Here is a 16,102-nt window from a genome sequence, read left to right on the forward strand (position 1 = left end):
AAAACGCCGTCGCCAGCGCCGCTGCGCTGCCGCTTCGCTCGTCGCGAGCAGGGGAGCCGCGTCCCGGGGGCCGAGTGCTGAAGGCAGCAGAGCTGCAGCAAGCCCTGCGCCTGCCAGCACAGGTCTAGCCTGGCGTATATCTTCCGCAACGGTTTACAGGTGTAATGACTGTCCAGGGAGGCAAAGATTACCATCGTCAAGACTGCAAGGGCTGAGCAGAGTGTTACAAATGATCGACTGTCCTAGACAAACCCTTTGCGTTGGTTAGGGCTGCAGCTCCCCAAAACGCTGCCAGCGAACGCTATGCGGTGCATCTCGGCAGCCACTGAGCTGCTACCCAAGTGCCTGATCTGCCCTGCAGAGCATTGCGGACGCCTGTCCGCTGCAGACACGACACACTCCTGCAGAGCATTAACGTAACACGAGTTATTTAATCAAACTCACAGCAAGCTGTTTACACATCTCCCTGTTAGCTTGAACAACTAGCTTGAAAAGATGCGTAACTTGTATTGGTTGCCCACCTCTCCCTATTCACTTTGGAGAAGAACAGGCAGCAGCGGTTTTATTTCAATATTGTATTATTAAAACAAATGTAGGCTTTGTCTGTGTTGAATATTTACTTAAAACCTGACAGTATCAAAGGTCTTTGGGCAAAAGTAGCAATGCTCCGTTTTGCCACGAGAGCGAGCTGCTGCTCAACATTTCGCTCCAGCTTGGTTAGGCAGCTGGGAGACGGGGGCAGGGGCTCTGTCATTTTGACATGCAAGTAAAACCGAGCTCCACCGCTCCCCTCGCAATGCTCTTCACAAGGCTGCATCTTGCTCAGTGGTCATCACACCATTCAGCAGGGCTGGAAACAATTTTTAAGGAGCAACAGGAGATGATTGTGCTCAGGGTGTCACACCGAGCATCCCCAAAACTTGAAACTGCCCCCATTACTAGGCTCTCAGAAAGGAAAGTGGAAGCCAACTTTCCAAGAGTAGCTAAGGCTGAAGAGGGGAGATGATCTGATGGGTACACCCTTTCCACACTGTGGCTTAAACATTTCCCTTAGGGTGCTATTGTAGAACATGTGTGATATCTGGAAATCCTAAGCATTAATAAGTAATGATTCGGGGGCTTTTTATAATGGATGTTAGGAGGCAAAGATAAGAGGACAGCTACTGCAGCAGAATCACGCAGATGTCTGTGCTAAACCTTCGCCAGGAGCCCTTGCCTTCTGGCGGGCAACAGGCTCAGGGGTGACTGCAGGGATGACCAAGATCCAGGAGCTTCTGTAACTGCCTCTAGGAGATAGGCTCTTGCACGCTGAGATGCAATATACTCCCTGACTGCAGGTTATTTGGGTGGTCACAGAGCAGGGCTGACTGACACAGCAGGGTGAAACAGCCTCTTCTGCTAAAGTGTTTTACCATGGGACTTCGTAGCAGAAAATACCTGTGCGGCCCAGCCAGCTGAATCAGGATTCTTCTCCCACTGTCTAGGAAGAATATTCCCTCCTCTTTGCTGGGCCAAGAGCTTCTACAGGCACAAGTGCATATCAGAGTCAGTCATGTCAGATTTGTCCATGAAAATTAAGTGCTTAACCATGGAGTTTGAGATATTTCTGCTGGTTGTTACAAGAAGAGTCATCTGAGACATTTCCAATACATAAACCACAGAGTAGATATCGAAAGCAGCTTGAAATCTAAAGTTAGATACAGACTTAAAGCTCAGCTAAAGCGTATTATGCTATTGATATCACTAGAATTGTATCTGTGGGTTACAAAGTCAAATAATCTTATTAACACATCAATGTTTTTAATAATTGGTAAAATGGATCAAAACCTGGTTTACAGCCATCCTGTCTACCAGTGACATGACGGTTTCTTTTTTGGCAGTGAAAAGTCACTAAGAAGCAGCTTAGAAGTGCTAAGTATGGAACCTTTCATTTTATTATCCTCATTCCCAGTGGGAACTGATTCCTGTCTGCGAAACTTCCAGTGGCTGGCCAGGTTTTGATGGTCATGTCAGATGCTGGCCAGGGCAGCAAATGGTTTCAGTTTGATGTTCATCCCTGCTGATTTAATTCAATAAGGCGACCAGCAAATACAGCTAATGTTCCAATAATGCAAACTAGCATAAACACACCAAGGAGAAGATGATCAATCACCATTGCCACAAACTTCCATTCTTCTGCAGCCTGGGAAAGAAAGAAAGGAGATGGTTGCAACCTCTACAGAACTATGTTTCTTATGGGCATTTTTATAGTTTACTGTCTTGAACAATGGAAAGGCTCTTTCTTAGTTCTATTATTATGCAAAAAACCCCACCTCATTTTCTTTTCAAAACCAGATTAATGGTTAAGAAAGCCTAAGCTACCTAGATATACAAGTTTCAAGACTATACTGTTCAAAGACCCAGAAAATTTGGTGAACAGCTACCTTTAAAAAGAAATTATAGAAAGCTTAATATTTAGTTGAATTGCTTCCTGTTGAAAGAGAGCTTAAAGTAGAAAGCAAAATGCTTATTTTGACCCAACTGGCTTTTGGTTTTTTTTATTGCTTTTTCATTCTTGTGGGATAGCTGAGCAACTCTTAATTTAGCTGTAGTCCTTGCTTTCAACACCTAGGGGTACATGCTAAGGTCTGGGACCGCCTTTTCCCCTTGGGAACATTTGCATTGAGACACAATGCAAACTGCTGGCTCTGAGACAGCATTTTCACCGGATAGTTTATGTGGAAACCTGGTACCTTGAGAAAGAGCACAGTGCACCGTACTAAGTGCAGGGCTCGGAGTACGGGATTATCACCTTGTAATTCTGCCTTAATGAGTAACACGTCTGGGCCTCAGCCTCCCTCTACTTTGCCTTAGTTGCCCCACCGGCAGGAGAGGCGGTTGCGAGTTATCTAGAGGGCACTGTGGTAATCAAGTACCATGTTAGGTGGCTCATAAGTGAATGCAGTGAGCTCTCAGCCTTCAGAAGCCACAACCTTCAGTTTATTTTGGGAATTTGACTTTGAAGCCTTCTGGAAGTGATATCAGTGCTGCCTAGATGACACAAGCAGCTGAGCTCCACTTCCGTAGGGAGCACTGGCCAGTAAACTGGGGAACCTCCTTGTAAGTATAGAAGGAACCAAAGTACAAGAGACCCTGAAACCAAGCCAGCCTCGCTGGAGGTAACGTTAGCTGCAGAAAGGCATTGGAATCAGCCAGAACACAGACCAGAGCCAGAATTTTTTCATGTGCTCCTGGAATTTGGTCACAGGAACAAACACTGTGGTGTCAAGTTTTCCTCTGTGAAAGAAAGGCCTCTTTTTCCAAGAACACAGGACAAAATACTGTCCCAGAGAATCCTCTCTACCCTCAGGCTAGCCATTGCTGCTAGACATCTGCATCTCAGCGGGACATGTCTGGCATCATTTAAAAAGGTGAACTCCTGATATCGAATTATCCATTCAAAAGCTGTGTGAGCGGCAATACTGAAATAGAAAAGGAGGTTGATTGTGTTGAGCATGCTAGGGGGAGGCAGAGCTAGGTTTTCCTGGGGAGCACTGCCATATGTGGCTGTACAGGCATTTATCCTCATTTTGGCTTGCAACATGGAAAAAGTCAGTAATCAGAGTAGCTCGCGACATGCTCCACTTGCAAGGACTACTTGTAGCGTTCCGTAATGAAATAAAACCTTAGTGAAACTAGTCAGTCACTTTTAAGAATTCTCAAATAAAACTACTTCTGCCGAGCTTGGAATTGGGCTTGCCTCCTGGCTTTCGAAAAGAAACAGAGGATTGCTGACTACATGCTGAGGGTGGCCTGAATGCAACGTATTAGGAATGTGTTTTGGAGCTTTACTAAGGTTCTTGAAACTGCTTTAGCTAGTCACAGCCACTCCATCTCTACAGCTTCGGATATCATATTTAGAAAAATACAACAATGTGACTTTTGATTTTTTTCCCACAATTCAATTGCCATCTGTGACTGTAATCTGTCACTCCTTATTGACTGCACCAAGGAGAGAAGACTGTCCCTAGTTAAAGCCAAAACTCTATCTGGAGTGTTTTTGTGAGAAGTTGATATTTTGCCAAAAAATAAGATGTAACTGTTTAAAAGCAAGAAATGAATCATGCACAAAAAATGCCTTACGTTATTGGATTCTTGGTCTGATTTCATCGTTTCCGCAATATATTTGATTCCCTCTATAGCACTTTTCACATCTGGGTTTTTGGTAAGGGGGGAGTAGAAGTTGACAGGCGTAGGACCTGGTTTCCCAGAAATTTCAGAAATATCAATATCTTCTGCAAAAATATTTTTGTCTTGTTTATCCCTGGACGGTCGTTTCATTGTAGAGAAAAACATGATGTTTGGGATTGTGTCAATAAAGATCTGAAAACAGAGAGACAGAAGAAGAAAGCCTCCGTCTGGAGAGGCAGATCTCCTCTGGCAGATGCAGCTGCGCGGTAGACAACGGCGAAGATCCCAAGCACCAGCCGCCTCCCACCCGGATCTGCCAGCGATTCCGGTTCGGAGCACGCCACAACTCCTGCCTCGCTCGCACCGCGTCCTTCATAAGTCTCGCGGTGGGCTGAATCACCCCCAGGCCTGTCGCACGTTTTCTGGGAGCGATTTCACGCTGCCGCCTGGCCAGCATCTCCACGGGAAGCGGCGTGCCGCATCCCAGCCCCTCGGCTGCTGCGAGCGGGCATCCCGGGATCAACCCTGTACAATTTGGAACATGCTGCTTGCGAATTCAGCTCGAAGAATGGACTCCAAAGGATCGCTTTTGGCTACTTACGCTTGACTTTGCTGTTGTAAAAGTTTCTGTTACGCGCGCGCGTGTGGTTCACAGCACCTTCCCTTAGAGTAGCGGAGGCTTGTCCCCCAGGCCAAGTCTGTGTGCAGCGTTTGCCTTTAAAAGTGTCTCCTCTGCAGATTTTTTTATGCTGCAGAGTGAATCTGTTGTAAATTTTAACCTTGAAAGTATGGTTACGAATCTGTGAAACAATCTCCTATTCATGTCAGGCTTTAATATGAACAGAGGCAGGCCTAAAAAAAGGAAAGAATAGCTGAATTGCCCCTCTTTGGTCCTGTCTCCCTGGCAAAGACCCTGTAATGACACACTTCCAGTTTCCCTACAGCTCATGATTGCCATTTACTAGTGGGTGAGGACCTCCTCACTTCCCAGGGCCTGCGAAGTAACAGGATTTAATGGAAAAGCACAGAGAAGATCGCGGCTCCTGCCTAGCTGTGTTTTGAAAAACGGGAAGCTGAACCCAGGTCTGCCGGATGGCTCTTGTGCTCTGCGCTCAGTCAGGCTGATGATCTCGGCCGCTGCCCGGCAGCGGAGTCAGGCAATCTGGTGGAGAGCCACATCAGAAACATGGGCCACGTGCACTCAGACTAATTTCTTTTCCCTGTACCTTCAGCTGCCCCTGTGTTTTGCCTCATCTCCCGCAAGACTCTACCCCAGTGGGCAATTTTGGTAAGTAAAGGAGCAACCTGGTGGCCTTGCTGACCTGACACACAGCTAAGTATTAAACACTAGTTCTTGTGCCTAGAGAGGTTTAATGTGATGTATCTGCCTCGCCGATTCTTGCAGGCTTTTATTAGAAAGCCTGCCCGTGAAACGTGCAGTGCTCCGTGGAAAAGGGGAAACGCGCAAAGCCGTACAGCTCACCTTCCTGACCCACGGCGGCATGGTGTGGGTACTTGGAGAGCGGTGGTGGGTGTTGATGACAATGACCGTAATGATGATTGAAGCGATGACGAACACCATGGTAAACAACATGTATTTGCCTATCAGAGGCACTGCACTGGACGTAGAAGGAATCAGTTCCACAATGACCAGAAGGAACACGGTCAGAGACAGCAAAACAGAGATGCTGAGAGTCATTTTCTCCCCTGTCATAAAACAAACAAACAAAAAAAAACACACAAAAAAACCCAAAAAACCCTCAGTGCTGTTCATATCATTCTGTGCAGATATGATGTGGATGATGGCTGTTCATAGATGCACATTTGTGTACATCTGGAATGCCATTTTCTCTCTTAGTGTCCAAAGCAAGTAGCTAGATTGGCCAAACATGAGAGCCTGAGATATGATCAGCTCCAGCATAAAGGTTAAAAAAAAAAAAAAATCACCCAGCGTGGCTAGTTTGAGAGCCAGGTGATGAGTGCAGAGAGCTTACTTGCTGGGATCACTGCATGGGCAGTGGATTTTGAACAACGAGATGTATGCATCTGATCGATGCTTGCTCTTGGAGCCAATCTCCTGCATGCTCATTTGCCTTGCTCTCTGGCAGCCTCACGCTGGGCTGAGTGGGCAGACATATTCATATCTGACACCCGAGCTTAGATTTGAGATCTTCCAGCGAGATAGGATGTCAAAACCAAACTATAAAATATGATTCACACATCTATCATCTATCCAGTTGCACTTTATGTACTTTTTGGTGGAAAAAGAAAGTAAGTCTTTCAATGAATGAGCTTAAAGGCAGATTCCCAATACAAAGCAAAAACGAATGCAACACTGGAAGTGGCTGCAGGGAGAAAGTTCTTTTCTCCAGTAGAGAGCTGCTCAGGAGGCACATACAGGAGGTCAGAACTTACTGTTTGTATTGAATGAGCTAACGCGTGAAAACAGAAGAACAAGCTCTGATGCAGTGCCTTAGTTACCTGTATTTGCTCACTTACTGTGTGACCTGCTGACATACTGAATACCCAAATGACAAGATTTAAAAATCCACTAGCCAAATCTCGATTTCACAGAAGTTGACTGGATAGTTAGTCAGTGAGTTCCACGGGAAATCAGCCCAGTTTATCTAGATAGCAGGGCTTTCTGTTTCCAGAGCCTTCTCTTTATTTACAGAATATTTAGAGCTAGTATTGCGAGCTGATATGTTTGATTTTTAGTAAATGCTGAGCATCTCCTGCCCTTGGATTTGGCTGGGGATTTCAAATACCCAGAATTTCTCAGCAACTCGTTAGAAGAACAGTTTCTATGGCATCAAAATGAATAAATTCACATACCTGAATCTGTGGGTAGATAAAAAACTAACCCAGTTAGAAACGAGAAGAGCAGACAAGGAATGATGACATTCACAATAAAGTAGAGAGGCAAGCGCTGCATGAGGAAGTGATATGTAATATCCAGGTAGGGGGTATCAGGACAGCAAGCGTAGTAAACCCAGTGCTTCCAGCCTCGGTAATCCTTCATCACCCACTCGCCACTCTCCATGAAGTTACTCAGATCTGGACGATCACTCTCCTGACATCAAAAATACAAATTCATAATATTAGATATTCTGAAAAAAATCATAACTTGGTATTCACTTGGGAACGGTCTGCTCAATAACCCAAGCATTTCATGCATTTTTGTGAGCAAACCAACCATTCTTATCTATGTTATTTTGCTTTAGAATATTGTCCTTTACACAGAATTCAACTAAGTATTTTACAGAAAGGATAGTCATCTAAAGAGAAAGACTAATGAAATATCTAGAGATAGGGGACATCCCTGAGGAGACAAGGAGAGAGTCCTTGTAAATGGAAAATCATGAGCAGAAAGAACCATCCCTCAGAAAAATAAGAAAAACAAAACAGGCAGTAAAATAAGAAGATATTCTATATGAAACCCAGTAATTCCCTAAAAGTATATCCAGGTCCTTGCTGCTTTCCCCAATTACAAAATTATTGCTTACCGGGTTGATAACAACCATTGTACCATCATACGTCCAAGTGCCCAACTTCATACTACAGTTCTGCTGGTCAAATGGAAAGTATGTGACTATAATTTCACAGTAACTTTTGAAAATAGCTGGTGGTGTCCAGGTGATCAGGCCTGTATGTTCTAAAAGAACTTTGGTGTATTTAACAATAGCAAAATCACCATCTGCACTGCAAAAGGAGAAAGGGCATTAGCAGCAGTATGGACAGCATGATTAACATCATCACAACAGAGGGTTATCAGAAGGAGTTACGGAGAGAAAAGGACAACTGGGCACAGGGGTCATACTGAGGTAACTGGCTAGAGCATTTGACTAACTTAATGCAAAACCGAGGAGCCAAATTTAGACCAGTCGCCAGGCTGCAAAGGCAGCTGATGTTTTCAATAGGTGGACCTGTTATCTTTTCTGTATTGACCTGCTGTTACTATCTTAGTGCTCTCGACACCTGCAATCCCTTGATCTGCCCTCTTTGCTAATCAAGCGATTTCCTTCTTGATTGATTGTCCAGGCTTAAACCACAAAGAATTTATCTGAGTGTGGATCGCCTCATCTCCACAGCGCCATCATGCTCCCTCACGGAAAAAATTGGTCTGAGGCATGCTATATACTGGCCCAAATGAAGTCTAGCTGTCCCGGGAAAGCACTCCTATCTCTACTCAGCTCTGAGCTCTGGAACTGGGGAGGAGGGTTGCTCTGGAACAAGATTAAGGTATAGATGGTGGGAAAACAGCCCCTGATGGCTGCTCTCTGTCCCCTAGTTCAGGTCACGCGACTGGCACTCGGGCAGAGATATGCCATCCTTCCCAAACAGTTAGCGCTCCTTACTTGTTGTAAAGAACAAGGTCTGGGCGCCAAATATCATCGGATGGGATACGGATTTTTTTCACACCGCCATATTCTTCTGGATTCCATCTTAGGTTGACATCTGTCCATTGCTAAAGAGGAAACATTTTAACCAATAAGAAGGTATTCCAATATGGTTGGAAGTAGTTTTAATATTTCCTGGAAATAATTAACTCTTTTTTTGGGGGGGGATTTGTAGATAAGCATAAACACATGCTATGGGCCTCCTAGGTAGTATTTTACATTAATTAAAATTTTGGCTAAAAAACAAATGAACAAACAAAAATATCCAAAATCCTTAATCCCAAATAAGTATACAATAAGTTTACTGTTTGAAATGGCATCCTAGAAAGAACATTCAAATGCAAAATTCCTTTGTGATGGATCTCAGTGTTCAGTGGACTTTGTTCTTAAGACTCCAGAATGAAGAAAAACTCTGATAACTGAACCCTCTGTCCAAGATGCCTCTGGAATCATAACAGAACAGTGCATTCCTGGCTGTGTCCACTGCATTTATTTAAATTGGAATGAAGTGGTTAGCAGTATTTAGAGTTACCTGTTTCAGACGTACATTCGTTGTTACGATCTGATTTACTTCATCCTTAAAAAAAAAAGAAAAGGGAAAAAAAGGAGGAAGTAGCAGCACACATCAGGATTAGGGGAGAAATATTGTTTCCTGAGAAAATGACACTCTTTGGTGATATATGAACATGAACATGTTCATACTGTACCACGTTAATAAGCTGAATAAGCTGCAGCCCGACAGTGACGACAACCGCATCCCGATGGTCTTCCACTGGGCGCACCACCTTGTTGTAGTCCCTGAACAAGTCTTCAACGAGGCGCGTCTCGTGTTCGAAGCACAGGGTCGGCCCAGCTGCAGAAGGGCAGCGGTGGTGTCAGCGAGGTGCGACGGGGTGCACGCTACCGCGCTGCCAGTCCGGCACGGGTACAAAGCAAATGCCGTCGATGCAGCCACTGCAGATCGGCGCTGGAACCCTTTGTGCGACCCCTCTCTTATTTCACATGTGCATTACAAACCCACTCAGCAGGGGTGGCTGCCTATATCTGATCTGGAGGCATATTAAGGCAATAAGAGTCTCCAACCAGGAGATCAACAAAAATTAATAACCCTGACTGTCAATGTTCAAAATGAGCATTAGGAAACTTCCCGAGGGTCTCTCAGCCCGCAACTACAGTTACATTCAAAATTTCTGGACATTTATAAAAAGAAAAGACTCATAGTCAGGGATTTTCAGCATTGTCCTCTCCACCTTCAATGCCATGGTCCTACCTATAACATTAACACTGAAGAAGAGACAACCAGAAATTCAGTCACCCAGGTGAAAGCACCACCCATACTGGTTTTCTCATCTGCAGTCTAAGCAGAGCAGTAGCTTCTGCTCATGATGGGTTGTGCTTATGATGAGAAAGACAGAAGCAACAATATGTTCTTATATTTTTATTTCCTGTTCTCCCTCAACCACTGATCCATTTTTTGTTTTACTTATTTCTCAGCTGCAAATGAGACTGCATAAACATCATCCATTTCAGGCCCAAGGTGAAGACAGAAACCAGCTTTCCTTTCAAACAACAGATTATTCTCACTTCCTGTTTGTCAAATCTATTATTCTTATTTCATTTTCATTTCATTTTCTTATCCCACATCTTTTCTATCAGCTGATGTGTATGGAAACAAATATATGTTTAAGAGAAAATTTCTTTGTTTTTTTAGGGCATCTCACGCCTCATTTTTGTGAAGATCCCGTTTCACACTCCAGTTCTCCGCAGGAAAGGCTCTCAACCTGTCCCTGGAGACAGCTGCACACATATTACTCAGCTTGACCCGGCAGTGGTATATAACAGCCCCCCTTTAGGAGCCCCTGTAAGTAGGATGTCATGAGTGAACATGGCAAGTAGCAGCTTTGACGGGGTGCAGCTTTAGCGGTGTATGCTATCATTCACCCCACGGGCGAGAGCTTAGATGTCTACTTCACAGAAAAATATACAAGCCACATTTCCAGACAGCCCCTTGCAGAACAATTTGTGATACCAAGCAGTCACATCAAGTGTACAGATTATAGCTCCTTCACTGTTACAAGGGAATAAAGCAAATAAAAGTGGGGGTTAGGGTGATTATTTTTTTGTACCCCTTCTTAATAGCAGTAACAGGGAACGGGGACCAGCAGCTTTTGCTTTCCGAGACTGCTCTTTCCAGTGGCTGGAATTAGTTTCCACACAAGCAAAGCTAGCCTAGGAGCAAGCATTTCTGCAAAGCCCATACTTGCCCTTTTTTCTTCTTAGCTTGAATACCAAGCCATTGAAGTTGCAGGAATTTTGCTACTGGCTCCAAAATAAGCCAGGATTTCCCCTTGCTTCCTAACTGACTCTTCATCAGATCCTTTCCTATAGTTGAACTGGGATGCCAAGGATTTTGTCTCATCCTCTTCCTGTCATTAGGTGGTATTAAAATACTTGGAAGTCATTGAGAGAAAGTGTACATATACTCCGCCACAGCCAAGCATTGCTCACCTTCGCTGCCAGGGAGGCTGGTTTGGGAGGGGACAGCTTTCAGTTGGTAAACTATGGTCACAGCGTCATATCTAAGTTAAGCATTTTATTATGTCTTATTAATCCCATTAAAATCCTTCACACTGTTACCTTCTACTGCATCTTGGCAGAAATTTAGTGCACTTCTTGAATTTCATGGAAATTTTTTAGGATCACAAAATACTTACTTTTCTAACAGACGGTTTAAAAGGACTTCTAAGTTCAATCCTGGCACAACACATGCAACTGCCAATCAATTCTGCTTCCTTGCCAATAGTCCCACAACTTAATGAAAATACTTGTTACGAAATGTTACGTTTCAGTCCATGTTCGCTAGAACCCTCAGGATGCATTTTGAAATAAATTTAGCACTAGAGCATGGCAAAAAGAGGACAAACAGGGGAAAGCAATTAAACACAAAAGCATCCCACTTGCAGATATTTGGTGTTTAAAGATACAAATATTTTTAGCTTTGCCAATGCACTCCAAACCTATCATTTAAAAGAAGAGTCTCTATATATTTTTTCCTCATGAGTTCATAAAACCATCTCAGAACATGTTCCCGGAGTGCATATTTATTCATATTGACATATACACAAAGTCATGGTCCTACACATTATGAAAGGAAAAAAACCCACTTCGAGGCAATCCCTAAGCACATTTACCTGAGAAGAACAGCAGCAGGAGAACAGAATGGACCTTCATCATCTGAGCGCTCTCTTGCTTCGGTCGCATAGATTGAGGAATGCACGAAGTGCCTACGAGCTTTGCGGAGCCTCTCTAAAGAGGAGGGCTGTGCCGCTTCCTGCCAGTGTGCTGGCAAAATATAACTGCCGAGGTATTGGTTTACACCACCTGCTTTTTGGGAATGACAGCTGAGAGCCACTGCATCAGTTTAGAAATGGGAGCACACTCTATTTTCATGGTCAAGTATCTGCTCCAGTTTACAGAAGGTCATTTTTTCTAAGTGGTAATGTCTTTTGCAATTGAAATAAATAAAAGCACGAAAGGATTACCTGTAGAGTAACTGAAAATCTCGGTGAGATCGCTCAAAACGTTCCCAAAGTGAACACACAACGCTGCGTGTTACCCTCTTTGACCCGAGTAACTTGCCAGATCTAGGATTTTGTTTCTTCCTGGGGAAAACTGATCACAGGCAGTTATTGCTCTGACACATTCTCCCCATTGTATGGACTGCGCTCTGGGAATTAAGATGCTGTAGAAGAAGAACATGAGATAGTTCCCTGTGCCGTCATGGATTTATGAAAAGTCACTGAAAAAGTCAGTAAATGTGTCAAAAAATGTAATTTCTTAAATCTACCTGGCTTTTCAGAAGGTACTTTACAGAACCCTCCCTTGAAGACTCTTAGCAAAACCAAGGTGCCATGGGGTAAGAAGGTAAACCTTCCCTTAGAGAGCTGTGGACTTACTGAATTACAGAAGGCAAATGGTAGGAATAAGCGATTGAATTCTGTAGTAGTGGATTCCCACAGGACAAGCTAGTGCCTGTTCGTTGTCATCACAAATCATCTGGGAAAAGGGTGAAGAGTGAGATGCTTGCTGATGATACTAAGTTACTCAGGCTAGCAAGGAAAAGGACCGACTATGAGTAGTTGTATACATGAGTTGTTTACTGATATCACTCAGGAGCAAAATTGTTAGGTACAGTGCACGGGTCAGCTCAGTGCTCGGTAGTAGTGGGGAAAAAAGGCAAGCCAATTAGTTACTAGGGAAGGAGACCAAGCAAACAGGAAAGCTGATGTCACTGGAAATCCAACGTATCTGAGTACTATTTGCAGTTCTGGTCCTCTGATTTCAAAAGACTTGGAGAGGACACAGAAGAAAGTGACAAGGACATCAAAGCTCTGGATTGAGTCTCACGCCCGGAACAATTCGATAGGGTGCAGCTCCAGCCTGGAGGAGAAACCAGGGAGAGAAGGGGCTCTGGGGGGTCTGCAGGATCCTGAATGGCCTGGAGAAGGCAGGTTTTCGATTCGTTCACTGTTTCAATATGAAAAGTAGAGGGCATCAAGTGAGATATAGAGCGGCCAGGCTTGAATCGAGCCATTTCTTCGTGCAGTACTTCTTAAATTGTGGAACTGTGCTACAGGAATTTATGGTTGCCAGAAATTTGTGTGTATTCAGAAAAATCAGTTTGATAAATTCATCTCATGCTATTCAATATAAAAGAAAAAATATTCCAGAGTCCCGCAGTCCCAAGTTAGAGGAGGCTGGGATAGTGTCCTGAGGAAATACTGCCAAATGCTTGCCCTGTTCTTGTACTTTTCCCTAGGCACCTGCTGGGCAGAGATGGGACATTGGACTAGATGCCCTGACACAACCGATCCTATGTAGTGTTCCAAACTTTTTTCAGAAAACATTATTGACAAAAAGCTTTGCCTCTGTTTGGCACCGGATGTACTTTCTATTTCTTTTGAGATTCTTTTGTGCTTTCTGTGAGTTTCTTTGTGTTTTTTTTTTTTCTGGATATTTTGGTTTGTTTTTCAGTCAATTCCTCCATTAACTTAGCAGCTGACCTCTGCATTTACATTTATCCTTCAGTAAAAACTCTCTATGTGTAATTCTGGCTTTATTTCTAACTGGCCTTGTTGGTGGCTTGTGTTTTAGTCGTTGACTCCTATTGTTTCAGCTATCTTATTTCCAAAAAAATGGTTGACTGCTTCCAACCTTTATCCTGGTGACGGGCAGCTGTTGTGCCCACTATAGCTACAATTGCAGGGAGGCATCACAGCAACGCTGAAAATGCATCTCTGCATCCTCACGAGGTCTGTCAAAGCGTTCTTTGCACATCCAAGGCAGGACTGGCAGCTTCAGTCCTAAACAGATGCAGGAGAAGTTTTACCATAGTCTTAGGAAAACTATAGCTCTTGAGAAACACAAATTTCTATCATTTCAGAGTCTAGCTGTTTGGAATCAGCAGGATGTAGAGTTTGTAAGACCCTCAGAGAATCTGTACAATCGCCATGGGTTATTTCTCCTGTTGCTGGGCTGACCTAGAACAGACCCCTTAAGCTGAGAGCCAGCTACATTTTACTGGCAGGAAGTCAGAGGTCTGCATTCAGAGAGGCAGGAGCGAATATTTGGAGAAAGCCTTTGGGGAGCTACAATCTGACTGCAAGGCATGTTTGCTGGTGGAGATACAAGACTATTTCCCTCAGAGAGAGGGAAGAAAAAAAAAAAAAAAAAAAAAAAACCAAGGCAACCTGAGACCCTGTGGTTAAATATGGACAGAGAAATGAATGCTGCTTGTTATTAACAGGGCTACGTGACCAGTCATGACCTAGGTGAAAAAGCAGAGGAAGCGATGAGCTCTGCTGTGATCATCTGAATTTCATGCTTTGCTAAAAGAAGGGTATTTTTTTTACGTTCAGAGCATTCAGAGGTTTAAAAAGGTTTCATTCCCAAGTAGCAAATATTTTCACATCTATCCCCTCTCAAAGCTTTTCTGGCCTGATTTGTGAGGGTCTCCCCAGATCTCAGACAAATCCATTTGCCAGAGTAGTAAAGGCACTGGAAAGATGCAGTGGGCATAGGAGCTGTACTTGAGATAGCTTTCACCAGCCAAGAAAGTGAACAAGAGGGCAGGACAGGTCTCATTCACACAGACTGGAAAGAAACATAATTCCGTAGTGTCTGAGTTTAGGCTACCACTTCTTTAATTCACTACGAGCGTCAGGACCGAGTTCTGCACGGGATTCCCCTTGCCCTCTCTAACCTGGGGGAAGTCAACCACAACCAACCATTAGTGCAGATAAGCCGCTTTGGCAAGGTGGCATCATTCAGCCACATTACAGGTGAACTGAATACCAGATGCTTTGGACAGATTGAGGAATAGAGAATTTGCAATAAAATATTTGTCATAGAATTGCATGCACAGGTGCAGTTCATGACTGCAGTGGGGAAAGAACAGAGGCAGGAGGCTGTAATGGCTGCTGGGACTACATAGGGCCATGTATGGGAAGCAGAAATTAAATAAAAATAAAAAATTTCACCTCAAACAGAGTCAATAGCAGGACAAGTCCCGTCCCGTCCCGTCCCCGCCCCTGCCCCCCTTCTCTGAGCTGCTCACACTATTGCTGGTGGTTTAACCGAGTTACAAAATGCACAGAGATCTGCTCCCCAGCCCATCCTCTGAAGAGTGCACATATGTCTGCACAGGAATTTTAAGTTACTTACTACTTAAAATTAAAATTTTTAATTCCACTTGCTAGATGTTTGTCAGGAAAATTAAGGGCATAATTGCTGAGAAAATAGCAGCAGCGCCCCTTCATTTGTTTTTGGCTTCTATGTGCACCATTCCTCTACAGTAGTTGCAATTTTTAGTGCAGTTTGGCATCAGAAAAAAATGGCATTGCTGGTGACAGTACATTATGGTGGCATTGGATAACAGCAGGCAGATGGTTAGACAAGTATTGAGCGAATTTGCCATGTGTTTGTTACCAGATTGCCCCTAGTTGTATACAGTACGGCATACATTTTCCGCTGGAAGCCATCTCACACCAGTCTGGCAACTCAACACTATTGCCAGCAGATGGCAACAGATGGTTAGAAAAGACGCAGTGGGCACATGAGCTGCATTTGCGAGAACTGTCACAAACAGTCACTTGGAAGAACAAAACAGGAGGAGTAAATATTTTCAAGAAGAAATGCATTCGAGGCATTAACAACGGTCTTGAGATCGTATTGGAGGGCACTTCTGTTTGTTCAGGTGTGCGTGAGAACACGCCAAGCATTAATACGTTAATTTTAAAGCAGAATAAACTGACAGATAGGATTTTAATTTCACACATTGCAGGAACTTGTAAGTTGCAGTTTTCCTACTGAGACACATCTCAGCTGTCCTGCAAATAGATTTCATCCCCACTGACGTTTATAGCAAATTTATTTCCTGTGCATCTTTTCTTTGTTTTCTATCATGTAAGCCAAAGGAACTTAAATACCAAAAACCTATATCAAAAATTATGATCTTAACGTCTGTAGCTATG

At 43.8% G+C, this 16,102-nt stretch overlaps 1 protein-coding gene across 2 annotated transcripts; it reads right to left on the reverse strand.

The window, feature by feature from the left end:
• Positions 1-2,050: 2,050 nt before the first annotated feature.
• CHRNA1 (cholinergic receptor nicotinic alpha 1 subunit) lies at positions 2,051-11,804 on the reverse strand. 2 transcript variants are annotated; one of them, XM_062578371.1, is made up of 9 exons: positions 11,773-11,804; positions 9,278-9,431; positions 9,103-9,147; positions 8,529-8,638; positions 7,677-7,872; positions 7,006-7,243; positions 5,654-5,877; positions 4,123-4,362; positions 2,051-2,182 (listed from the first exon to the last, which is right to left on the reverse strand). In XM_062578371.1, the coding sequence occupies exons 1-9, from the start codon at positions 11,802-11,804 to the stop codon at positions 2,051-2,053; spliced, it is 1,371 nt and encodes a 456-aa protein (XP_062434355.1). The 2 variants fall into 2 exon arrangements, with proteins under 2 accessions (XP_062434355.1, XP_062434354.1); XM_062578370.1 differs by having other exon boundaries at positions 9,278-9,423; positions 11,762-11,804.
• Positions 11,805-16,102: the final 4,298 nt, after the last annotated feature.

This window comes from Rhea pennata, chromosome 6 (assembly GCF_028389875.1).
Source record: "Rhea pennata isolate bPtePen1 chromosome 6, bPtePen1.pri, whole genome shotgun sequence".
NCBI lineage: Eukaryota > Metazoa > Chordata > Aves > Rheiformes > Rheidae > Rhea > Rhea pennata.

Bases quoted from the DNA above. Each gene is read 5' to 3' on its own strand.
- CHRNA1 (XM_062578370.1), bottom strand. From the start codon at position 11,804: ATGATGAAGGTCCATTCTGTTCTCCTGCTGCTGTTCTTCTCAG. The intron at 9,148-9,277 runs GTACAGTATGAA...TTTTTTTTTAAG, and splicing joins TTATTCAGCTTATTAACGTG to GATGAAGTAAATCAGATCGT. The intron at 7,873-8,528 runs GTAAGGAGCGCT...CTCCTTTTGCAG, and splicing joins GACCTTGTTCTTTACAACAA to TGCAGATGGTGATTTTGCTA.